The following is a 26,083-nucleotide window of genomic DNA, read 5'->3' on the forward strand; positions in this document are numbered from 1 at the left end:
ACTTTTCTAAGAAGTTTAACCGCCATCAGCGAGTGTACTCCACCATTGAAAAGGAAGCTTTGGCCCTCGTTCTGCACTTTGAACACTTTGAAGTATATGTTGGTTCTGTCGGTGTGTCTACGGTCGTTTACACTGATCACAACCCACTGGTGTTTGTTAATCAAATGAGAAATAATAACCAGAGGCTGATGCGTTGGTCCTTGTTCCTTCAGGCTTTTAATGTGGAGATCAAACATGTCAAAGGGAGGGAAAATGTCCTGGCTGATGCGCTATCGAGGTGCTCATAAGATGTGTTAATAACATTCATGAAATGACTGTTATTTAACATCTTAGGGTGAGCGTGTTATGGAAGGCAGAGAAAAGAATACCTGTTATGCTCGGCCGGTGGTCTCTCTAAACTCTCTCTAAACTCTGTGTACACAAAAAATGTTCTCAATGCTCTTGTTCATGAGTAGAGACCCTAGTGATGCTACGAGCAAAGTTTCATGTTATGTCGAGCCTTCTTTGTGTTCTAAAAATAGAGATTTTGATGTTAGCATGTCCTGCCTCTTGTTGAGTGCCTCTTTCGTCCTAATTATGCTTTCACACGAAGGTGATTCATATTCAATCCCAAATAAAGTCTTGGTTGCTTTTTAGCGAGAGTTTTGCTTTAATATTCAATGTGATCCCTGGAGGGATAAAAAGCTCATTGATTAAATGCTAAATGGACTTTTGCCGATCATAATCTTTTCCTTTTATTGGACAGTCTCTGATTTGACTTTTTCTTTTCTATCCCTGCATAGAAGGCCAGGATCCTGGAGTCATCTCTAAACTGCTGATGTTGAAACTAGGGTTTTGCAGATAACATTTAATGAAGCTGCCAGTTGAGGACCTGTGAGACACCACTGTCGGGGCATACCACTTCTCCTTCTATTGTGGTCCAAACCAGTTCTTTGAAGGGAAAAGTAAACACTGTTGCATGAGATGCTGAGTTTCTTGCTGTTACGGTCCCTCTCTTTTACCCGGCCTGTGTAGAGGTCGTACACATTCAAAAGGGGACACTCAGACTAAAAGTTGTTCGGTCATGATTTATTATTCACCCACCCGGTGAAACAAGAATAATGCGTGTCAAACACAGGAGGTTGAGAACCAGACAGAAAAGAAAACAAAAAGGGGAACACGCCGGGCCAACCCGCTATGGGCCGTCGCACCCGGCTCCTTCCCCTCTAACCTAAACTATAAGCAACCCAGACTAATCTAACTATCAAAACAACAGAAATTAAGTTCCGAAAATCTAACTGCTGCTGGTCTCCTGCCCCGGCCCTGCTGCACATTAGACGAATAAAGGAAAAACCCTACATTCAAAACGGACAGAGTGGTAAACGTCGCGGTGGAGGCACAGCCTTGCGTCTCTCCTCCCGCAGACCGTTTGAGGAAGTCTCTCTAGAGGGCGAGGCCTCCGCTCATCTGCCTTTTGTACCTCCTCCCGCTGATTGCACACTGCCCGGCTGGTTTCCCCTGCATGAGATAAAGAAAACACGAGAACAGGAGAGAGAGAGAGAGAGAGAGAGAGAGAGACCACCGGCCGAGCATAACAGGTATTCTTTTCTCTGCCCTCCATAACACTTGCCAATATCTTGCATTACATATTTCCATATTTGAATCAAGGGTCTAAGGAATTCATTTACTGTACAGGTTGTAGAGCCCACTGAGGCAATGTGATTGTGATTTTGGGCTCCAAATTACATTGAAAAAATTCAAATATCCTTCATCTCTCAGAACAACATGAGTTTCAGAACAAAGTTTCTTTTTTTCTGTCAATTTTGAGACTAAAATCCAACCCAAAGACGTGAATGTTCCAGATACTTAAGTTGCCTAATGTCCATAAATCTGATTACTTTAATATTATTTTAATAGAAAATGTGTCTTTCTTTGTGTTAAATTATGGGTTGGCTGTAAGATCAGTTTAATAAAGACACAAAAGCATGGCATGATGGGAAAACTGACAGAAGAAAATTAATCGTCAAGTGACACAAAGTTAAACTGAACTTTATAAAGACAACAGTGTGTTTCTGCACATGGTGATGAACAAAATGAGACGTCTTATCACTGATTTACTGTTGGTGTAACGGGAGGCACAGAGACAGGACCCAAAGCGCAGGACGCAGAGCTCAGAGAAGGTGTCTTTAATCAAAAAGGGGTTCGGTACACGGGTTATCAGTCCAGACAGGCAAACAATACAAGAGGGTCAGGCGGAGGCAGCGTCGGAGAAACCAGGCAGAAGTCCAAAAAACCAGAAAGATACAATCACTAGGAGCTCGGAGAAAAAGGCTGGAACGCTAGACAAAACTAAGACGAACTGGCACAGGAGGTGGGGGAGACAGGCTACTTAAGCACACAGGTGAGACAAAGAGACACAGGTGAAGCACATCAGGGCGGGGCAGGTAATCACACAGGAGGGAAGGACACAAGGACGGGAGGTGATGACCTGGAACAGAGACAACAGTGAGAACCAAAATACAATACAAGAAGCACAGGAGAGAAACTGGCAAGGTAAAAGGGGAACACTTAGCTGGGCGACGTGACAGTACCCCCCCCCCAACGGCCGACTCCTGGCGGCCGAGGCTCCCCGGGACGCTCGCGGTGGAAGTCCCGTATAAGGTGAGGGTCCACGATGTGCCTGGTGGGAACCCAAGATCGTTCTTCCGGGCCGTAGCCCTCCCAGTCAACCAAGTACTGGAACCCACGTCCTCGTCGGCGAACAGCCAAAAGCTTGCGGACAGTGAAGACAGGACCTCCATCCACGATTCGGGGGGGAGGCGGGGTTCTGGATGCAGGGACCAGAGCGCTCTCTCTTGCGGGTTTCACCTGGCTGATGTGGAACGTAGGGTGCACCCTCATAGTTCTGGGGAGTTTAAGCTTCACAGCAACAGGGTTAATAACTTTAGAGATGATAAATGGTCCCACAAACCTTGGGGCAAGCTTCCTGGCTTCCACATGACGGAGGGGCAAGTTTTTGGTCGAAAGCCACACTCTTTGTCCTTCCAGATAAGTGGGCCCCTTGGAGCGACGCCTGTCTGCTGCCACCTTATACTGGTCCGAGCGGTGCAGTAGGGAGCGTCTGGCAGTGTCCCATATGCGGCGGCAGCGGCGGACCAGGGCAAGGGCTGACGGGACGTTGACCTCTTCTTCCAGGGCGGGGAAGAGGGGGGGTTGGTAACCATAAACACAATGAAACGGTGAGAAACCAGAGGAGGAGCTAGGAAGGGAGTTGTGGGCATATTCTGCCCAGATGAGATGTTTACTCCAGGAGCCAGGGTTCTGGGTGGCAAGACAACGAAGGCTGGTTTCCAGGACTTGGTTTAAGCGCTCTGTCTGACCGTTGGACTGCGGGTGATAACCTGAGGACAAGCTGGCCGTGGCTCCCAGGAGCCGACAAAAGGTCTGCCAAAACTGAGACACAAATTGGGGACCCCGGTCGGAGACGATGTCCCTTGGCAGGCCATGGAGCCGAAACACGTGTTGGAGCATTACCTCAGCTGTCTCCTTGGCTGAGGGCAACTTCTGCAGGGGAATAAAGTGAGCCATCTTGGAAAAGCGATCAACAACGGTGAGAATGGCTGTGTTACCTTCTGAAGGAGGAAGTCCAGTAACAAAGTCCACTGAAATGTCCGACCAGGGCCGCTGTGGCACAGGGAGGGGGCGGAGCAGGCCAGCTATGGGGTGGCGAGAGGTCTTGCATTGTGCACACACCGGGCAGGCAGTTACATAGTCTGTGATGTCCCTCTCCATGGCAGGCCACCAAAATCTCTGCCTGGTCACAAAGAGGGTCCGTTTAACTCCTGGATGGCACGAGAGTCGTGAAGCGTGGGCCCAGTGAATGACCTGTGAGCGGAGAGGGTTAGGGACAAATAGCCGATTCGGCGGGCAGCCGGCCGGCGGTGGGTTATTAACATTAGCTCGTAGAACCTGGGCTTCAACTTCCCAGGAGACAGCCCCCACTACGCAGGACAGGGGGAGAATGGTGCTGTCAGACTGACCGTTACTCCTGGCCGAAAACAGACGAGAGAGTGCATCTGGCTTTGTGTTCTTGGAACCTGGACGATAGGACAGAGTGAAATTGAATCGGGTAAAAAAGAGGGCCCACCTTGCTTGACGGGCGTTGAGTCTCTTTGCCTTCTTCAGGTACTCCAGATTCTTGTGATCAGTCCACACAAGGAAAGGGGTCTGTGCTCCCTCCAGCCAGTGCCGCCACTCCTCCAGTGCCACCTTCACCGCCAGTAGTTCTCTGTTGCCCACATCATAGTTCTTCTCAGCAGGGGAAAGCCTTTTAGAGAGAAAAGCACAGGGGTGCAAACGACCGTCTGCTGCAGACCTTTGGGACAGGACTGCTCCTATGCCCACGTCCGAGGCATCCACCTCTACAATAAACTGGCGTTCGTGATCAGGCAGGGTGAGTATGGGAGCAGACGAGAAACTCCTCTTAAGGGTACAGTAAGCAGCGTCGGCACGGGTGTTCCACTGGAAGAGAGTCTTGGGAGAGGTTAAAGCATGTAGAGGTGCAGCAATAGAGCTAAAATTTCTGATAAATTTCCTATAAAAATTAGCAAAGCCCAAAAATTGCTGCACCTCCTTTCTAGAGGTGGGAACCGGCCAGTCAGCCACTGCCCTCACCTTTTCCTGATCCATAGCCACCTTGCCTTGGGAGACCCTAAAGCCGAGGAAGGAGACCGAGTGAACGTGAAATTCACACTTCTCGGCCTTGACATAGAGCTGGTGCTGGAGGAGACGCTGCAGAACCTGGGTGACATGCTGGATATGAGCCTGCTCATCGGGAGAGAAAATCAGGATATCATCCAGATATACAAAAACAAAGTCATTCAAAAAGTCTCTGAGGACGTCATTCACAAGGGCCTGGAACACTCCAGGAGCGTTCGTTAAGCCAAAAGGCATCACAAGATATTCGTAATGCCCGCTGGGGGTGTTAAAGGCAGTCTTCCACTCATCCCCCTCCCTGATTCTGACCAAATGATAGGCGTTGCGGAGATCTAGTTTGGTGAACCACTTGGCTCCCTGCAGGGACTCGAACGCAGATGCGATCAGAGGGAGGGGGTACCTGTTCTTGATGGTGATGTCGTTCAAACCTCTGTAATCAATGCAAGGCCGTAAAGACTTATCCTTTTTGTCCACGAAGAAGAATCCTGCACCGGCAGGGGAGGAGGAAGGACGGATAATTCCAGCAGCGAGGGAGTCATCAATGTACTTCTTCATGGCTAGGGTCTCAGGTCTGGACAGGGAGTATAACCTCCCCTTAGGTGGAGAGGTTCCTGGAAGGAGCTCAATGGCGCAGTCATAAGGGCGATGTGGAGGGAGAGAGAGAGCTCGGGCCTTATTAAACACCTCCTTAAGCTGGTGGTAACAGGAGGGGACCCTAGAGAGGTCAGGGTACTTGGCGTCCTCCGCGGGAGACAGAGCCTTGGGGGCGGGGAAACACTTTCCCCTGCACTCTTTTCCCCAAGATATCACCTGGTTAGTGTTCCAGTCAATGTGTGGGTTGTGTGAGGATAGCCAGGGGTGACCCAAAATTAGGGGGTGCTGAGGAGCCTTGAAAACATGGAAACTAATCCTCTCTGTGTGAGAGTCCGGGAAGGAGAGGAGGAGTGACTGTGTGCGATTGGTGACCTTGCAGATAAGTCTGCCGTCCAGAGCGAAGGCCTCAATGGGTATCTGGAGCCGATACGTCTTTAGGCTGAGAGAACTAACAAGAGCAAAGTCCATAAAGTTAGCATCAGAGCCAGAGTCAATGAACACAGGGGTTACAATAGTTTGTGAAGGAGAAGTCAGAGTGACTGTGACTGGTAGCTTAGCAGGATTGGAAATAGACAGAGTACTGCTGGTGAGGACCTTTACCTTGCAGGGCGGCGCGGAGCCTCTCCGAGGGCAGGTGGCGATATAATGTCCGCTCAGTCCACAGTAAAGGCACCTCCCCTCCACCATGCGGCGCTGTCGTTCCTCAAGGGAGAGACGGGTGCGCCCCAGCTGCATGGGCTCCTCCGTCGGAGTTGCGTCAGACCTGGGAGGAGATGAGTGGCGCCACGAAGAAAACGGGGACCGTCCACCGGAGTAATGGCGTCCCTGCTGGCGGGGCGGAGAACATGCTGACCTGCTGCGACCCAGCTCTCTTTCAAACAAACGCTTGTCTATCTTGATGGCCAAGGCGATGAGGGCATCAAGGCCGTCAGGCAAATCGAGAGGAGTGAGTTGATCCTTGAGGGGCTCAGATAGGCCTTCGATGAAAGTGTCGAACAGAGCCTTCGGATTCCAGCCGCTCTCTGCTGCGAGGGTCCGAAACTCGATGGCGTAATCGGAGACCCGGCGTCCTCCCTGCCGCAGCCGCACCAGAGCCCGTGCTGCCTCCCGGCCGGGAGTAGTCAGCTGAAAAATCTGGGTAAAAGACTTGGTGAACCGGGCCACAGAGTTGCAGATGGCCGTCTTCCGGCTCCACTCAGCCGTGGCCCAGGCCTCGGCCCGACCCGTCAGGTGAGAAATAATATACGCCACTTTGGCTCGCTCAGAAGGAAAGGCAGCCGCCTGGAGCTCGAAGTGGAGTTCACATTGTGTGAGGAAAGCTGTGCAATCACCTGAGTCCCCGGAGAAAACGGCAGGCTTGGAGAGGTGAAGAGGGACGGGATGAGATAGAGGAGCGGTGGGTCCCGGAGAAGACGCCTCGGCGCTGCTGGGAGGAGGTGCCGGTGGCGGTGGCGACGGCGTCTTCTGTGCCTGCTCCACAAACATAGCGAACTGTGCTCCCATTGAGCTCATCCATTTCTCCTGCCTGTCAGCGAGCCCCTGCATCTCTCGAGTCAGAACGGCGATGTGGTCGTCTTGGCTCTGGATCCTCTGTGCATGCGCCTGCAGCACAGAGCCAGCGTCCGCTGGGTCCATCTTGGCCAGTTCGTTCTGTAACGGGAGGCACAGAGACAGGACCCAAAGCGCAGGACGCAGAGCTCAGAGAAGGTGTCTTTAATCAAAAAGGGGTTCGGTACACGGGTTATCAGTCCAGACAGGCAAACAATACAAGAGGGTCAGGCGGAGGCAGCGTCGGAGAAACCAGGCAGAAGTCCAAAAAACCAGAAAGATACAATCACTAGGAGCTCGGAGAAAAAGGCTGAAACGCTAGACAAAACTAAGACGAACTGGCACAGGAGGTGGGGGAGACAGGCTACTTAAGCACACAGGTGAGACAAAGAGACACAGGTGAAGCACATCAGGGCGGGGCAGGTAATCACACAGGAGGGAAGGACACAAGGACGGGAGGTGATGACCTGGAACAGAGACAACAGTGAGAACCAAAATACAATACAAGAAGCACAGGAGAGAAACTGGCAAGGTAAAGGGGAACACTTAGCTGGGCGACGTGACAGTTGGAAATGTTTACTGCCTTTAACATACATAGTTTACATACAAGCACCCGTAGATACATCACGTCTACATGGTAAACATTGTAATAGTACGACTGTAAACATGATACAAAATGATGGCATAAAAGTTCATCTCAGGCAACATTTGTTTTCTGATATCTTAATATCTTTAATTACATCTCAGTAATATATTTTCAACTGAGTTAAAGGCACAGAAGGTAAAATGCTGGTCAAGTGTTTTTCATCTGCTGTTGCACGGAAAATCATTTGTGGTGGAGGATGTAACAGCTAATGTGACCCAAGCTCAGTCTGACACAGAAGATACACAAAACACAAACTCCTCTATTTTGGTCCAGAGTGGTGGTTTGATTGATTCCATACACATTGGTCCCATTATTGATCCCTTGATTGATGTGTAAAATTGTTGTGTTAACTCATTTGGCTTGTGTCTTTTCAAAAGTTTGAACAAAACCAAATGTTTGTGCTCAGAAATATTCTCTCTCACACTCCACACACACATTTCTAACTGACTGTAAGTTCATCTCACACTCAACAACACTTCTTGCTTTGTGGTCAACATCATATGCAATGCTTCTTCCTTGAGTCGTTCTCCTGATTACAAATGTGTTGAAATATGCAAAGTTTCCATCCAGCTTGTGTCATAAAGTCACAGACAAAAAAAACCTTTGACAGTAGTAGAGAATAAATAAATATCTCCGTCGACAGCTGGAGGTTAAATGCCACGATTAGTCCCAGAAAATCCCAAACCGTCCACCTTTTCTCTTCACAGTGAATAAAAGATTGACAGACAATGAGAATGTCTAACGCAACCTCTGATTCTAAACTCAAAAAATGCTGCAATATCATCAGCTCCTGTTCCCATCATAATGTTGCACCCAATAATTAAATAATCTTAGAAACTATAAGCAGGTACTGAACAGTTAACCATCTGCAGCTCTGGTTTGCCTTTGGGCACTTGCAGCGCTCTATGCTAACACACTAGCATGTGACAGAGCTAACTGCTGGACACACAAGAGCACGTTTTCATGGTCGAGAACGTTTCTTGCTCAAAATCAATGCGGACCAAAAGAAATGTAACTTAATTGAAGTTAAGAGGAATGTTTTTGAGTTGAACGCCGTCCTTTTTTTGATACTGGGAAAGCTAACCGTGGGTAACACAATTGTTAGCAGCAAGTTTGATGTTCATACATCCCAGCACCTCTGGAATGTGAGAAATACTAGAATCTGAAATAAAGTTTCCGCACAATAAAACATTTTTTATATGACATATATGAAATGTTCATACTGTAATACATGTATTAAATGATCCAAAATAGTGTAAATATAACTTTTTTTTTCCTTCCGATGTAATAAAGTCTTAATGATTCTGATTCTGTGTTTCCAGTCTCCATAATTATCTGTTCACCACCAGCGACGGTCAAATTAATGAAATTAATAACATGCAGTATTAACTGCACTCAGTTTTTTATCCGGATCCTGGTTTTAATACTCTATATTGTCACTTTTATAGATGATACTGAAACTTTTTTTTATCGTCTCATATCGGAAATCTATTATGTTCAGACAAGTTCTCTTAGCACAAAGTTTAATTGAAGCTTATATGGCGAAGTTTCAGGAGCAGGACCACACCTCAACAGCGCCAACTTCCGATATTCCTATAAATAACCACCTGTCCCTCTCCTCGTCTTCGCTCTCGTATTCTGCGCCCCTCCCCCCCACCCAATTTCTCTCTCCCTGTTTCTTCTTTCCTTTCTCTCCTTCGTAGGACCATGGGGGGGTCCGTCGCTGCCCGAGTGCAGCAGCGGATTCTCTACAGAGCTTCCCCACAACGCACTCGAAGAGCTCGAAGAACCAAGATCTTCAACGTTTTCGTTTTCTCTTTCTTTCATAATAAATCGTTTAAACGTATCTTGTTGAAGGTGTGGTCCTTGCTAGTGAATCAGTCCTCTTCATATTTTATGTTCATATTTTTAATAAAATATAAGAAATTCTTTGTCAATATCTTCCAGTTCATTCAACCCATTGACTCAAAATCAATGCCAAAATGTCTTCCTGTACTGGTTGAATGAGACACAACACTATTTTTTATTGGATTTCAAAACTGTCTCAATTTGGAGTCAGATGACAAAAGAATCAGTATATTCTTATATTTCTGTTACATTAATTACATACACATTTACCCTCACAATGGATATGTTACATGGATCCGGAGTGAATATCTATTGAATATTCAATATGTGGTTAACATGCTGTGAGACGGGCTGGCGTCAGTGTTGAACACACAACTCAAGTCATCACTTCAATCATTTTATTCTCTTTACTTGCCACAAAGGCGCATCAGACGACATCAGTTCAGTTCATATGATTTACAGCCAATAACATATTATTTGATGCAGAATACAAACATTGATGATTCAAACTAAAAAAATGTGATAAATGTTCTCAGAATTACTGTTTCATCATATGTTCATCAATCCGTCTACTTCCCTCTATCAGTTCTTCAATATTTTTAACCCAGCGACCCAGCCCATGATCAGACTACAGGAAGTTAACTTGCAGGGTGAAACTATCAAGACTGTACTGATCATTACTTATCAATGACCTTTAAAACTCCAGCAGCTGAGATGAGAACAAGCTAAAAACCACGAGACATCACACAAACCACAAAGTGTTAATAGAACAGAAGGTGGGCAGTTGACAAATAGCAGTACTGAAGGGCTGGATATCAACGTGCTTTTTAATCAGCAGTTAAATATGAATGTAGCTGTTTTAAATGCAATAAATAAAAAAGCTTGCCTTCATATTTCACTGTCTTCCAACCAAAGCAGCACTTCAACTGCTTCACAAGTACATCAGGTGGTTAAGCTACAGTATGCACCCAACAAACACCCAGAAAACACCATGTAGCGAGACTCTTAAGCAGACTTTCCAAACTTCAGGGTTTACATTAAGGCCACCACTTTTAAGCCCTGTGGACAGCGGGTTCTCAAGCGGTTCACTGTCTTCCTCACTGACCTCGTTCTTCATCCGACAGGAGATTATCATTTCCACATCCACATCGACGGGTCAATCTCAGGGCGACCTCTCGATTGAATATCCACAACAACCCGAACGCAGCAGCCACAATTAGTATTAGCACATATAATGTGCAGCCTACAATCAGCCCAACTGGAGTGGGAGGCGGCGGGGGTTCTGTGTACATCGGGTTTTCCTTCGTTTCACTGTCTTCCTGACTGACTGGGTTCTTCATCCGACAGGAGACTGTTTTAATAGGTTCTGTCTCAGTCTGACCACTGGTGACGGTGCTGTACTTCGTCGTCGTCACTCTGGTGATCCATCTGACCTCATAGCTCTGACTGTGGACCTTGTAGTTGATTTCCACTGTGTACATACCCACATCATGTTTCTCCATGTTGTTGATCTCCAGCTGTCCAGTGGCTGTGTTCAGGGTTGTGCGGCCTTTATATTTGTCATAATAAAGCAAGTCAACTTCATTCTTCACCCATTCAGCCAGCAGGTTCCCGTTGTATCTCCACAGGATGTTGGTGATAGTCTCAGTCACTGTAGGCCTCAGGGTGAGGTTACCACCAACCTCGAAGTATGTCCGTATAATTTGGGCTTCAGAACAGTTCAGGGACGCCAACAGCAGCACCGCGCCGATCCAGACGGTGATCTGTCTCTCCATGTTCACGGATCAATACAGGACTGAAAGAGAAACACAAGGGTTACTTCACTAAATGTTTCAGAGGGCGTAAACCTCAAATGAGTAACGACAGGTTTACCTCTTCAGTTTCTCTGATGCTCTTCCTCTGCTGTGTGATCGTTTCTTTTCCTTGATCAAGTCTTTGAACAAACTGTTCTGAACTTCCTCTTGGTGTAATTCATCATCTCCAGCCAATCACGGCCGTTTCAAAGCTTCGTAATAGCTCCTGTTGTGAAGCTGAGAAAGACTTGTTAGGAAACTGTTAATGTCCTTTGTTGTGTGCAGATTAAAGGATGCGTTGCTGAAACAGTGAACAAATGTATTTATCACAGTGTACTCAAGGACAGTTTGACTAATGTCGCTGCTTATTTCTGCTAAAAGCCCCAGATACAAACAGGAAGTGGCTGTGATCAAGCCTTCATATGTGTTTGGGGTGTCGTTTTACAAACAGCAATGTTCTGTATGGCAGTCAGCTACTGTTGTAGAGATTTAATGAAGCTGCCAGTTGAGGACCTGTGAGACAACACTGTCGGGGCGTACCACTTCTCCTTCTATTGTGGTCCAAACCAGTTATTTCAAGGGAATAGTAAACACTGTTGTATGAGATGTTGAGTTTCTTGGCAATTTCTTGCATTAAATGTTTCCATATTTGAATGTAGGGGTCTAAGGATTTCTTTTACTGTACAGATTGTAGAGCCCACTGAGGCAATGTGATTGTGATTATGGCCTATAAATAACAAAATAACAAAAATTCAAATGACTTTCATCTCTCAGAACAACATGAGTTTCAGAACAAAGGGCTTTTTTTCTGCCGATTTTGAGGCTAAAATCCAACCCACAGATGCAAATGTTCCAGATACTCAAGTTGCCTAATGCCCATGAATCTGATTTAATTAATTTAATATTATTTTTATTGAAAATGTGTTTTTCTTTAAAACGCCAGCAGCTGAGATGAGAACAAGCTAAAAAGCATGAGACATCACTCAAACCACAAAATGTTATTAGAACAGAAGGTGGGCAGTTGACAAATAGCAGTATTGAAGGGCTGGATATCAACCTACTTTTTAATCGGTGGTTAAATATAAATGTAGCCGTTTTAAATGCAATAAAAATAAAAGCTTGCACTCATATTTTACTGTCTTCCAACAAAAGCAGCACTTCGACTGCCGACTTCCTTTAATCTTCACAAGTAAATCAGGTGGTTGAGCTGGTTTTGTCTTTGACGTCGACACATCAGTTTCCTGATGTTGCTTCTTGTTATCAACAGTACGCACCCAACAAACAACCAGAAGACAGCATGTAGCGAGAGTCTTAGGTGGACTTTCCAAACTTCAGGGTTTACATTAAGGCCACCACTCTTAAGCTCTGTGTACATCGGGTTCTCAAGCGGTTCACTGTCCTCCTGACTGACTGGGTTCTTCATCCGACAGGAGATTGTTTCAATAGATTCTGTATCAGTCTGATCACTGGTGACGGTGATGTCATTCGTCGTCGTCTTCCAGTCTTTCTCTCCGATCTTCCAGCTGTACTCAATCGGTCCAGCATCGCTCAGACTGTCAGCTTCTTTGACTTCACAGGTGAACAAACAGCTCTCTGAATCTGGGCCACATGTCAGTGTTCTGAGCAAAACTGAAGGCTTCCTCACTCTGGTGATCCATTTGACATCATAGCTCTGACCGTGAGCCTTGTTGTTGATATCCACTGTGTACGAACCCACATCATCTTTCTCCATGTTGTTGATCACCAGCTGTCCAGTGGCTGTCTTCAGGGTTGTGCGGTCTTTATATTTGTCATAATAAAGCAGCTCTACCTCACCCTGCACCCATTCAGCCACTAGGTTCCCGTTGTATCTCCACAGGATGTCAGTGATAGTCTCAGTCACAGTAGGCCTCAGGTCGAGTTTACTGCCAACCACGAAGTATTCCGATATAACTTGGGCTTCAGAACAGTTCAGAGCTGCCAGCAGCAGCACTGCGCCGATCCAGACGGTGATCTGTTTCTCCATGTTCACGGATCAATACAGGACTGAAAGAGAAACACAAGAATAACTTCAATAAATGTTTCAGAAAGGCGTAAACCTCAAATGAGCAAATATTAAATGTGTAAGTTCTTTGAAAGGTTTACCTCCTCAGTCTCTCTGATGTTCTTCCCCTGCAGTGTGATCGTTTCTTTTCCTTGATCAAATCTTTGAGCGAGCTGTTCTTATCTTCCTCTTGGTGTGATGCATCATCTCCAGCCAATCACAGTCGCTTTTAAGCTTCGTTATAGTTCCTGTTGAACTCTGAATTTTCTTTTTTTGTGAAGCTGAGAAAGACTTGTTAGGAAACTGTTAACGTCCTCAGATCTGTGCAGATTAAAGCATACGCTGTTGAAACAGTGAACTCAGGTGTGTATCGCAGTGTACTCGAGGACAGTTTGACCAATGTTGCTGCTGCTTATTTCTGCTGAAACCCCCAGATACAAACAGGAAGTGGCTGTGGTCAGGCCTTATGTTTGTGGCATCATTCTAAAAATAGCAATGCTATGCATGTCAGTCAGTCAGTGCATCAATTCACATTTGTGTGACTTACATTTTTCTAGCAGTAGCTACTGCAGAGATTAAGTGACATTGAAGGATGATTCAAGTCTGTGGACAGCCATGCTGACGCTGCAGAAGATTCATCCTTAATATTCAATGTGATCCCTGGAGGGTTAAAAAGCTCATTGATTAAATGCTAAATGGACTTTTGCCCATCATAATCTTTTCCTTTTATTGGACAGTCTCTGATTTGACTTTTCCTTTGCTATCCCTGCATAGAAGGCCAGGATCCTGGAGTCATCTCTAAACTGCTGACATTGAAACTAGGGTTTTGCAGGTAACATTTAATCAAGCTGCCAGTTGAGGACCTGTGAGAAACAACTGTTGGGGCGTACCACTTCTCCTTCTATTGTGGTCCAAACCAGTTATTTGTAGGGAATAGTAAACACTGTTGTATGATATGTTGAGTTTCTTGCCAATTTCTTGCATTGCTTTTTTCCTTATTTGAATCAAGGGTCTAAGGAATTCATTTACTGTACAGACTGTAAAGCCAACTGAGGCATTGTGATTGTGATTTTGGGCTCCAAATTACATTGAAAAAATTCAAATAGCCTTCATCTCTCAGAACAACATGAGTTTCAGAACAAAGTTTCTTTTTTTCCGTCGATTTTGAGGCTAAAATCCAACCCACAGATGTGAATGTTCCAGATACTTAAGTTGCCTAAAGCCCATAAATCTGATTAATTTAATGTTATTTTAAGAGAAAATGAGTCTTTCTTTGTGTTAAATTATGGGTTGTTTGTAAGATCAGTTTAATAAAGACACAAAAGCATGGCATGATGGGAAAACTGACAGAAGAAAATCAATCATCAAGTAACACAAAGTTAAACTGAAGTTTATAAAGACAACAGTGTGTTTCTGCACATGGTGATGAACAAAATGAGACGTCTTATCACTGATTTACTGTTGGAGGTGTTTACTGCCTTTAACATACATAGCTTACATACAAGCACCCGTAGATACATCACGTCTACATGGTAAACATTGTAATAGTACGACTGTAAACATGATACAAAATGATGGCATAAAAGTTCATCTCAGGCAACATTTGTTTTCTGATATCTAATATCTTTAATTACATCTCAGTCATATATTTTCAACTGAGTTAAAGGCACAGAAGGTAAAATGCTGGTCAAGTGTTTTTCATCTGCTGTTGCACGGAAATTCATTTGTGGTGGAGGATGTAACAGCTAATGTGACCCAAGCTCAGTCTGACACAGAAGACACACAAAACACAAACTCCTCTATTTTGGTCCAGAGTGGTGGTTTGATTGATTCCATACACATTGGTCCCATTATTGATTGATGTGTAAAATTGTTGTGTTAACTCATTTGGCTTGTGTCTTTTCAAAAGTTTGAACAAAACCAAATGTTTGTGCTCAGAAATATTCTCTCTCACACTCCACAAACAATTTTCTAACTGACTGTAAGTTCATCTCACACTCAACAACACTTCTTGTTTTGTGGGAAACATCGTATGCAACGCTTCTTCCTCTTTCACAAAAATGAAGGAGTCGTTCTACTGATTACAAATGTGTTGAAATATGAAAAGTTTCCATCCAGCTTGTGTCATAAAGTCACAGACAGAAACAGACAAAAAAAACCTTTGACAATAGTAGAGAATAAATAAATATCTCTGTCGACAGCTGGAGGTTAAATGCCACGATTAGTCCCAGACAATCCCAAACCGTCCACCTTTTCTCTTCACAGTGAATAAGAGATTGACAGACGATGAGAACGTCTAACGCAACCTCTGATTCTAAACTCAAAAAATGCTGCAATATCATCAGCTCCTGTTCCCATCATAATGTTACACCCAATAATTAAATAATCTTAGAAACTATAAGCAGGTACTGAACAGTTAACCATCTACAGCTCTGGTTTGCCTTTTGGGCACTTGCAGCGCTCTATGCTAACACACTAGCATGTAACAGAGCTAACTGCTGGACACACAAGAGCACGTTTTCATGGTCGAGAACATTTCCTGCTTAAAATCAACGCGGACCAAAAGAAATGTAACTTCATTGAAATTTTGGGGAATGTTTTTGAGTTGAACGTCCTTTTTTTGCTACTGGGGAATCTAACCGTGAGCAACACGATTGTTAGCAGCAAGTTTGATGTTCATACTTCCCGGCACCTCTGGAATGTGACCAACTGAAGCACAAACGCCGTGACCATATTCAGGAAATCAAATTAAGGCAGGGGATCGACTGTCTGGCTTTTCTGTAGAACGTACAGGAGAAACCTTCAGGTCAGCTGACGCCCTCTTCCTGAAGGCAGAGCCTTGGTCAGTCAACAGCAGCTCTGTGAGGAAAGAGTCGCTGAGTTGTTCCGAGCGGTTTGACTTCATTTGTGGTTTGATTTCCGCATGTCATCATTGTACAACAGAGGCTGGGAACAAAAAGAAGAGTACAACATCAGAAATTAAAAGAATGCAAATCATAGCATAGGTCTCTTTATTAAATCTTTACTCAATTTATTTAAGATGTAAGACAGCTGCAGCTTTTACAGAAAAGAAAAACAACCAGAAATAAACAAAACAACATAAAATGGCTCCATCCAGCTCGTCTGGAGGAATCCAAGTGTCTCTGGAAGCCCCGAGATCCCAAATTGATTTGAAAAGATGTTATTTACACCTTTGATGCACTTTGAGTTTGTGAAACCACTTCAGACAGTTTTATCTCAGCCACTACAGTGAAAAAAGGGTTCAAATAACATCTTGTAAAAAATCAGTTTGTGATCTCAGAGCCTTGGATCACAGCAGACGAGCTGTATGGAGACAACTGATGTTTCTTTGGTTGTTTCTCTGTTTTAAATCAAGTCTCAGCTGCTTCATGTTGCTCCAGAACTGTTCCGTGCACTACGACACTTCACCTGACTTAATTTCAGCATGAGATGTGAGATTTCTGAGACATGAGCGTCTCTACCAGCACAGCGTTCAGTCACCTTGCTCTCCAGAACTCGGCTGCGGGTCGGGCTGCTCAGGTCCTCCAGAGTTTCTGCTGTGGGACCGTTGAGGGTTTCAGGCAGCAGGAGGCCGAGACAGCCTGCAGACAGACCGCTCAGACAGAAGACGGTGAAGGGCATGGAGGTGTGGAGAGCCCGCTGCAACACACACACACACACACACACACACACGTACAGGTCAATGTAGCCAACTGGGCACTACATCTCTCCACTATCTAAGAGGGGACCTTTGTTTCTGGTCATTTTGAAAAACAATAATAGAATAGAAAAGCTTATTTTAGGGTCTTTTACCACAATATTACTTCAAATGTGTTCTCTTATCTTTTTCACAAACAACTGCATCAGAAAAACAAAGTCTATCTGCAATGTTTTCTGGGGAACGAGTCAAGAATATCTTCTGTGCAGAGACAAATATAAATCTACTAAATTGTCATGAAAAAGGTACAAAGATTAAAGTAAATAAAAAACAAGGTGATTACTTGTTTATAGAAATAATTAGGGTTGATTAATATTTTGAAAGTTTATCAAAATATGATGCTCAAATGTAAAAAATGTGACTGCAGACGTGTCCTGACCTACAAATCTTCTCCAGATGTAAGAAAACATGTTTGATTATCACGATTTTAATAGTTTTCTAGTGAAAAAACATTTCTGAGGCAACCAATCGTGAACTTTCAATTATAACATCCTGCAAAATACTTTTCTATCTATTTATTTATCTATTCTATTTTTCTTTACTATATCATGCAGCCGACTTAAACTTGATTAATCTAATTAAACAAACACAACCTATCAAAGCCCCGTCTGTACATTTAACTCTGCAGTGCACCTTCACTTAATACAAATATCATACATGCTTTTAATCAACAGGTTTTCTCAAAATAAAATACAAAGACTGAAACCTTGTGTCGACAACTTCAGTGTGAAGTTTACACACATTAACTGACACGATCTCTGTTGAGGGAAGTTTAAATCTGTGTTGTAGAATCACAGATCTGTTAACAGATGGTGTCGTTCAGACCGTCTGCGGTTCAGTTGCTGTATCTTGTTGAAGTCACCTGATCCACCACCAGGTGTCGCTATGACTCCAGGTTTAAGTCTCAGCTGCTGGGTTAACTGAGGTGACGGTCAGAGTCTCAGAGTCCAGCCCGACACGGTTTCTGCTGCTCTGATCTGCTGTGAAATGTTTTTCTTCCAGTATCGTCCCACCCTGAACGTACATTTTATATCTGACCGTGACTCATCTGTTTTCATTTCCCACTCATCTCATCTGGTTTGTCACCAGCTTTTAAAGAGTACAACTCTTTGTTTCTTATCTCAAGCGTCAGGTGTGTTTTTGTGTCTGTGGCAGCGATGATTCATGCGTGACTGATGTCTTTGTGTTTTACTCAAGTATTTCCATCTTTTCCAACTTCTACTTTATACTTCCATTTTTCTACATTTTGGAGTTAAATACTGTACTTTTCACTCCGCTATATTCATTTGATAGCTTTAGTTACATGTTACTTTGCAGATTAAATGATTACATCAGAGTCAAACCAGCAAATTTGTAAATTAATTTATTCTATTGGGAAAATGTAGCAGTGCACGCTTCAGTTTTTTTTGTTTTATGCAGGAACATTTTTGTAAAGGAAGGTTTTTACATGATAAACTATAAATATTTCCTCTTAGTGAAGATTATTGTTGAATGTTGTGCAGGTGACCGGAGTTTACGTCCCACATTTAACTGGACAGCAACAATAAAATAAATCATCTCTGTTTTGACCTGTGATATTTAATATCAGATACGATTCACACAGCTCACTTTCACTTTCACCAAAGTCCTTAATTAACTAACATGATATCTTGATGGCTTTTGGGTACTTTCCATAAAACTTCCTGGTCAGATATCCTCCTTTGTACTGAGTTAACATGTGTGAATTCAACAGACTTCTAAGTGAATGAGTCACTGAAGCAGGAAGTTCCATGATGACATCACACATAGATTATTTGATGATTTGACAGTCTGAAGACGATTAATACAATTTATTTTTATCGTGTTTTCCTCTCTAGTTTCATGTCGGATGATAAAACGTATTGGAGAGCAGAGATGCAAAGAAAACATCCTTTTTCTGAAACCATCTCCATGACGACCCAGTCCGCTGAGTGAGACGACGAGGCGTGGCAGAAAGAGCTCATGGAAACCCCGAGCTGCTGGATTCTGTGGCCACATTGATTCATCATGTTGAGCTGTTTGTCAAAATGAATCATCAGTTTCAATTCCTCATTCTAAAGAACTGAATGATGCCATTCCTGAAATCATTCATGCTGAAACTTGAATTTTGTACTGTGTCTGAGTTTTGGCTGCAGTTTAAGAAGACTTCCTTTTCTATTAAAGTTAAAGGTAGAATCAGTAGGATTTGTCCCAGCTGTTCCTGAAGGCACCACAAAGACAGCTGATTGTTGAGTCTCATTCCCAGGACGTCAAATAGACACATGTTGGGTTGGTAAAGCGTCCCGAGCAGCAACAAAGAGAGAAAATCAGAACTCTCTGCAGATACTAGACACTAACACGCCTTTTCTCCACATTCCAGTCTCCCTCTCTGTTTACGGCTTCTTACGTCTTTTGAAAAGCATCAAATTAAAGTAACGAGCCTGTTGTGAAGCTGTGAGGAGGAGAAAGCGCAGATGTTTGTGTTCAGATGTAGAGAGGGAAAGTCACAGAGATACGCGAGTAAAGTACAGATACATGAAACATCTACTGAAGTACAGTAAAAAAAGTATTTGTACCTTGTTACTTCCCACCTCTGACAGTCACTATCCCCATGTAAAGGTGGAATAATCTGAATAACTATGGAAACTCTACACTGCAAAAGAAAAATAAGCCACTGATGGAGGAGAAGGTGTTGTGTCAAAGTCTGTTCCCCTGTTGATATGTGTCTCCTCTCACTGCCGTTTCAGATGCCTCACAACCGACATTCCTTCTACAAAACCTGCCCACCAGGCGGCTAGCTGTAGAAAAAAATGGTCTGTGTGTTCAGTACCTGAGTAAATGTACTTAGTTACATTCCATCACTGCTCTTACCATGGAAGGAACAAACGGTGCGAGGATCCCTCCGACTCTGCATGACATGGAACAAACTCCCAAACCAGCGTTCCTGAAAAAAACACACCAAAATAAATCACAGATGAATTCTCACAATTAGAGGAAACACTATGAGACACACCTGGTCTGCTTCAGGCAGTGTGGGGTGTGTGTGTGTGTGTGTGCGTGTGTGTGAATAATCAAACATGCAGGTGAGTAAGTTCACCTGACGACTGTCGGGTAGAGCTCAGCCGTGTAGAGGTAGGCGATGTTGAACGCTGCGCTGACCATCAGTTTTCCCAGGAGTGCTAACGACGTGACGCTCAGGAAGTTTTCTGCAAACACGAACAAAACCAACAGTCCCACATTGTACCTAATTATTACTTCTTCAAAAACACTGTGAGAGAGAACAAGAGACTGAATATTTGAGTGGATTCAGGATGTGAACTCATTGCTCAGATCAGTTTTTCGTACATTTTGAACCATGAGAGAAGCAGCAGTCGTTCTGACGCTGCAGCCATTTATGTATATCCCAATAATGCATCAAACTGGGCAGCAGAAGCTACTTAAAACTCCAAACAGTATCATTCCTGGTGGTCACAGCTGATAATGTAAAAAATAACAAAGCCTTCCTGCTTTAAAATGTGATTTTTTTTACAGTAAAACAAGCTGCTGGTGCCACAATCTGTCACAGTGAGATCAGGCTGCATGTTTTATGGCAGCCTGCTGACACAGTTATGCAGGGTGGTGTAATCGCCTCAGGCTGTAATCCTACTTCCTTCCTTCCTTCACATTCTCTCTAGTTTGACTCACTGTTCAGGACCTGTCAGGTTTGTTTTTGTTTCCACAAAACATTCATGCCGACACAGACGTTCAGTGTGTTCCTCTGTGTTAAGTGTGCGTCAAAGTCTCACCTGTGTTTTCAGGGACAAACATGGTGAGGAGGCAGGCAGATCCAGCCATGCACAGGAAGCTGGCCATGGTCTTCCTCCTACCAGCCCTAAAAAACAACACACATCAGTTTTCTGTTCACTGCTGAGAGACAATCACTTTTCTGTTTGCCATGTGTGGGCGTATTGTAACGTGACATTGAGGCCTTCCCCGTCTCTCTCTAGTGTCAGCACACACCTGTGGATGATTTGTTGAAATTGCTTAATGCAGCTAGACTTTGGATTTCTTTGTGTCAGATTTCCCAGATTTCCCACAGAGCCGTTCTCCGCTCAGTATCTAAACATTAGTGTTAAAAAAAGTCTGCAAACTTAAACCAGCGGCCGGCTTCCAGCCCAACACAGACAGTACAGTTACTGACACGTGTGCAGAGCTGATCATGGCCGTTCGAGACGATGCAGATGCTGGACCACAGCCACGACAACCAGCCACACAGGATGTTAAACAGCGTAGGTGTAATAGTACATTCAGTCAATCTTTAAAAATAAAGCACCCTGTGCAGACTTGGGATCGACAGCACAACAAGGATATATCATAGGCTGTATCTCACCAGTGTTTGTTGATGAAGTACATGCAGAGCGGGTAGGCGGGCAGCTCCACCAGGCCGTACATGGCTACGTTCATATAGCGGCTCCCAGACGCATCACCGGCCCCCAGAGTGAGACCGTAATACACCAGGCTGCATGCATACCTGCAACACACACACACACACACACACACACAGATATTTTAAAAGCTGCATCTGCAGAGCTTCTGTTTTTCTTTTGGAGATAGCTGACTCAGCAGCTCTGTGACATTTCCCTTGATGTAGTTTCTGTTTCTAGAAGCTTGTTTACAGTAAACTGATCTGAACGGTCCCCTCGGGCCGCAGGAAGCACTACAACAGTTTGAAGTGTGAGAATATCTAAAGTACAATCAGAAAACTGATCCGCTCCTCTTAAACAGAGAGAGAAAGCTTTCAGTCGGGAACATGAAAGTGTAGGAGTGTCCGTGCAGAGTACAGTTCCTCCCCTCAGTGACCTTTATCATATCTTATCAGCGCCGCATGGTACCAGCCACAAACCACATACTGCAGTTCTACAGCACGTTACATTCAGCTCAAAATAATTCACACATCCTCCATTCACATTAAAATAAACAGAAGCAAACATCCTCTTACAGCTTGTAACGTCCGACTGTGCAACGTGTCTAGAAATACTGTAGTTAAAGTTCTAGTCGTTGCGTGTTTTCGTTCTTCTTCTGTGGTGGAACACTCACCAGACATACATGAGCACCATGGTCCTGAGACGGAGAACCGGATGGATCACCAGCTGCAGGACCCCTCCGCTGCTTTTGCCGTGGTTACCGGCTTTAGCAGCGCCGACGCGTTGCAGCATCAGGTTGTTTGCAGCGTTGCCGTTCCTCAGCGCCATGTAGCGAAGAACCTGCGAGGACGAGATGGTTCATATACAAGTCGGTAACTGTGACAACGACTGGTGAAATGAGGAAGGAAGGAAAGAAGGGATGATTTTGACTTTCAAGCTCAAAAAAATTCTGATGTAAGAGTCAGCAGAGATGCATGGCTCACAGCTTCATGACTAAACTAGAGCTAAGACACCACAGCGCTGCAGCACTTTTGCAGACACTAAACTGACCAAGACAAAACTTCTGTTTGGTTGTATTTACCTCCTCGGCTCGCTCCGTCCGACCCTGAGAATACAGCCAACGAGGAGACTCTGGAAGAGTTCTGCAGGAGAGGAGAACATAAATATGTCGGACACGTGCAGTTTGTCTTAAAATCAGTTAATACTCGCTAATACTATGAGATTAACATGATACTAACAACTAGATTATTCTTAGGATTTATGACCAAATCAGTGTGTTTACAAGTTTCAGCTCCTCGGCTACAAAACATACATTCTGTATATTATATTTTTCCAGTTTTAGGTCATATTTAATGTGTTTCCTTCTTTATTTCCAGGTAACTAACTGGTTCCCATACATTTTTGGATGGCAGGAAAACTGGCAGATGTCTGTTGTGACTGCCTGTATTTATGTTAATGCCTGGCAACACCAGTATATTTGACTGTTTTGATTTTATCTGGATGCAGGCGGTGGCTCACACTCACACAGACAGCAGGAAGATCAGCACACCGGACGTGTTGGCTGCTGTGGCCAGGCTCCTCCACGGCTGGATGAAATAGCCCAGAGCGCCAAACAGGGCGATGCCGACCGCAAATATCATACTGGACAACGTCCCTGAAGAAGAATTCACAGTCAGTCGAACAGGGAAGAGACAGCAGGGTCATGTAGCGGTTAGAGTGGCAACTTTGTAATGGAAAAATCACGTTTTATACCTAAATCTAATCTAAAGTGATATTAAAAAGGAAGGCGGCAGATCCTCTCGTTGTCTGATTCCTCGACTCATAATCTTAACACCAATTTGGCAGCAGTGGAAAGCAAAATCATACAAAATGACGCCTGACAGGATTGTTTGGGTGTTTTTCGTACCAGTCATGGCCCAGTACGACTTCCCCACATACTCCTGAGCGAGGACGAAGCAGACGAGGCCGATGCCTCCGTTCATCAGCCCCACCAGGAGGCGGGACAGGGCGAAGATCTCATAGCTGGGAGCGAAGGCGGTCACGTAACCGAAGATCACCTCGAAGAACAAACCTGGAGGGAAGAGAAAGAGAAAGACGGGATGATGAGAAGGGACCAGATCATCGCTCAGAGTTTAAAGTTTGACATTTTTAATGTCGTTTTCGTGTCTCTGCATGCAGCGCGAGGCTGAACTCAAATACTGAATGTGCATGAGATCGCTATTAATCTGCAAATAACTCCTTTTACATTTACTCTCTTATTATTGAAACATACTAGTTTCTTTAATTCCTCTTTTAATTGTTGTCAAGTTTAATATCAGGCCCTTAGATTTTCATTTACGATGAGACAATCATCATCAACTTCGCAGAGACAGAATCTGTCTCATTTCATTTCGGTGTTTCTCACCCGTCAGGTAGACGGGTCTCCTGCCGATCTTGTCAGAGAGCGGTCCAAAGACGATGTTCCCGACCAGAAGCCCGGCGAAGAACAGCGATCCAGCGAGACTGACCTTATAAGCCTGCTGCTGGATGAGAAACCACTGTGGAGCACAAAGACAAACAGAAACCACTTACAGTCTTTGTAAGCTTCACTCAGGCCGAGTCAGAGATCTCTGCCGGCTCCCTCACCTCGGTCACGATGGTGTCGATGTCCTCTGTGAAGACCACACGCTGGCTGGATGAGACGCCGTCCTGCTGCTCGATCTGGTACTTTGGTGTGGATCCAATCAGAACAATCAGCATGGACTGACAGGCCATGTACACCTGGAACACACAGATCACGTCAGCACCACCCTGCTGAAAGACACTAATCACATACTTCAATCATATACTGATTTTATAACCTGGCAACTACATGTCAGTTGTCCTGTGTCCACATTCTGAAACACTGTACAACCCAGAAATAGAGAAAAAACAAAATGCATTCTGGGATGCCTCTCAAATCTGCATTCCTGTCAAAGAAAATGTCTGTAGGCAACAAAAACCACCTACGAAGCAGCTTCAGGACAGCTGGCAGGCTGAGACAGGAACGTCTGAGTTTGTTGTTACAAAGCTAATACCAGTAATTATACTGTTCAACCAAAAACAGAATGAATTCACTCTTTTTAACTTCACAAAAGTGGTGACAATGTGTTACAGAACTGGTTTATTGATTATTAGTAAGACCAGTGTGGTGCAGCCTCGACACTGGACAGCTATTAACCTCCGAACACCGTTTATCCATGGGGTCACATTTGAGCCCATCAATTTAAAACATCCAGAAAATGAGCATAATCAAAGTTGTTACTCAAGTTTGTATGTCAGGTACTCTTTGTGTATTTCTTGACTACCTAAATGTGTGTGTGGTTAACTACATACTTCAGAAACAAACTTTTAAATATCATAGTGACTTTAATATCGTTCTAAACAACCAAAACAAATGTGTGTAAAATATCTATACTTGTTATATATGTAATACTTGTTACCCCAAGGAACACCGGTGCGACAAATATGTGTACAATAAACGACAATAAAGAAATATTATCATGTCAACTGTAGGTTTTTCCCATTTGACCCCATAAAATTAGGAAAAGTCATTAAATATGATGTCAACCATTTATTTAGAGATGTTAAACATTGAATGGGGTCAAATTTACCCCCAAGGATAACAGGAGGGTCAGGTTCTTAATAATAAAATACAAAATTAAAAATGATGTGTTTCATATCGTGTGTAAAACATGTAAAATCACAAACATGAAGACAACAGTTACAGCCTTAAATGAGATGTAGTGATTTATACTGAGAACATTATTTACAGACAATGAAGGCACAAGTTATCAAAAGTTCATCACGTTAACTTTAACACTAAGTCAGTGTTTGTTCTTTATCTTTGTGGTTCATCCGGTTTAATGACAACAGTTGTTTGCTCACATTATGTTTGCTAGGGGAGGGTTAGCTTAACCGTAAGAACCGCCTTGACAAACTCCCTTTCAAAATGTGGACATTTACGATTAAATTACATATCGGTGTTAATTCAGACCAGAAGGGAAGTTATTTCAAGTAATTTAAGATCACGTAGGTTGTGTTGATGGAATCGGCATGTGTTAGACATGCCTGTGACTTACACCCGCTCAATGTATGTAAACAATGTCGATCTGTGTCCAAGTGCACGTCAGTGCAGGTATAAGTCGCGGTGCATGTTATTTTCGCTATTCTGGGAATGGAGGTTCGTTACGATTAATGTACGTTTAAATTAATGTGTATGGTCAGCCGAATGATGGAATAGCTCACATAGATATAGAACATGTATTAAGTTATAGGCTTTCTTGTTTGTATGCTTAGCCATTAGCGAGACAATACTATTCTCTCCACTTTTTTAAGCGAGTCTGGTGTATTGTTCCTTTTACGTGCACTTCCTGCACTCGGAGCTAACTTGAAAGCAAGTGTTGTAGCACTGAATCTTATAATGTGAGTCCACCGTTGTCCAAACTTTTTTAATAAAAGCCCCTCATGCAGAGCCAGAGGGCCACGTAGCATTACCGTTAGCGATGTTACTGCTATTCCGTAGCTGCCCGGGCTGCAGGCACTCGTGTATAAAACACGCATTTTTAAACTACACCAACCTGTGTCAGAACCAGGACAGCCACCGCCCGCTTCTGGTAGGGTCCAAACTCGCCAACGACTTGATAGGCTTCTTCTAAATCCATCCCAGGCGGGGCGGTGAGGCGTCTCTCCGGTGTCGCATCACCACAACAGATGGGAAAAAAAACTGCGAGTGTGATCCGCGTCTACTTCCGGCTTCGCTTCTCACTGCCGCCTCCATTGCACTGCTCATGGGAAATA

General features: G+C 44.2%; 3 protein-coding genes across 3 annotated transcripts; all 3 read right to left on the reverse strand.

Annotated features, from left to right (window-relative positions):
* Positions 1 to 9,865: 9,865 nt before the first annotated feature.
* Positions 9,866 to 11,704, reverse strand: LOC115596629 (uncharacterized). Its single transcript, XM_030441870.1, has 2 exons — positions 11,204 to 11,704; positions 9,866 to 11,126 (listed from the first exon to the last, which is right to left on the reverse strand). The coding sequence occupies exon 2, from the start codon at positions 11,104 to 11,106 to the stop codon at positions 10,429 to 10,431; it is 678 nt and encodes a 225-aa protein (XP_030297730.1). The 5' UTR covers positions 11,107 to 11,126; positions 11,204 to 11,704; the 3' UTR covers positions 9,866 to 10,428.
* Positions 11,705 to 12,030: 326 nt separating this feature from the next.
* LOC115596628 (uncharacterized) lies at positions 12,031 to 13,447 on the reverse strand. Its single transcript, XM_030441869.1, has 2 exons — positions 13,249 to 13,447; positions 12,031 to 13,149 (listed from the first exon to the last, which is right to left on the reverse strand). Exon 2 carries the CDS (start codon positions 13,127 to 13,129, stop codon positions 12,308 to 12,310), a length of 822 nt encoding a protein of 273 aa, XP_030297729.1. The 5' UTR covers positions 13,130 to 13,149; positions 13,249 to 13,447; the 3' UTR covers positions 12,031 to 12,307.
* Positions 13,448 to 14,601: 1,154 nt separating this feature from the next.
* slc22a15 (solute carrier family 22 member 15) lies at positions 14,602 to 26,056 on the reverse strand. The gene is made up of 13 exons (XM_030441867.1): positions 25,864 to 26,056; positions 23,891 to 24,025; positions 23,670 to 23,802; positions 23,172 to 23,336; positions 22,790 to 22,919; positions 22,347 to 22,407; positions 21,939 to 22,105; positions 21,232 to 21,372; positions 20,648 to 20,733; positions 19,960 to 20,068; positions 19,734 to 19,806; positions 16,649 to 16,807; positions 14,602 to 16,093 (listed from the first exon to the last, which is right to left on the reverse strand). Exons 1-13 carry the CDS (start codon positions 25,945 to 25,947, stop codon positions 16,049 to 16,051), a joined length of 1,488 nt encoding a protein of 495 aa, XP_030297727.1. The 5' UTR covers positions 25,948 to 26,056; the 3' UTR covers positions 14,602 to 16,048.
* Positions 26,057 to 26,083: the final 27 nt, after the last annotated feature.

This window comes from Sparus aurata, chromosome 15 (assembly GCF_900880675.1).
Source record: "Sparus aurata chromosome 15, fSpaAur1.1, whole genome shotgun sequence".
NCBI classification, from domain to species: Eukaryota; Metazoa; Chordata; class Actinopteri; order Spariformes; family Sparidae; genus Sparus; species Sparus aurata.

What these genes read in the sequence shown, in the direction of transcription:
- LOC115596629 (XM_030441870.1), bottom strand. Translation starts at nt 11,106, where the DNA reads ATGGAGAGACAGATCACCGTCTGGATCGGCGCGGTGCTGCTGTTGGCG.
- LOC115596628 (XM_030441869.1), bottom strand. Translation starts at nt 13,129, where the DNA reads ATGGAGAAACAGATCACCGTCTGGATCGGCGCAGTGCTGCTGCTGGCA.
- slc22a15 (XM_030441867.1), bottom strand. Translation starts at nt 25,947, where the DNA reads ATGGATTTAGAAGAAGCCTATCAAGTCGTTGGCGAGTTTGGACCCTAC. An exon ending in ATGGTGCTCATGTATGTCTG is followed by an intron (nt 21,373 to 21,938) that starts GTGAGTGTTCCA and finishes TGTGTGTTGCAG; the next exon opens with GTATGCATGCAGCCTGGTGT. An exon ending in GTTTGTCCCTGAAAACACAG is followed by an intron (nt 20,069 to 20,647) that starts GTGAGACTTTGA and finishes TCGTGTTTGCAG; the next exon opens with AAAACTTCCTGAGCGTCACG.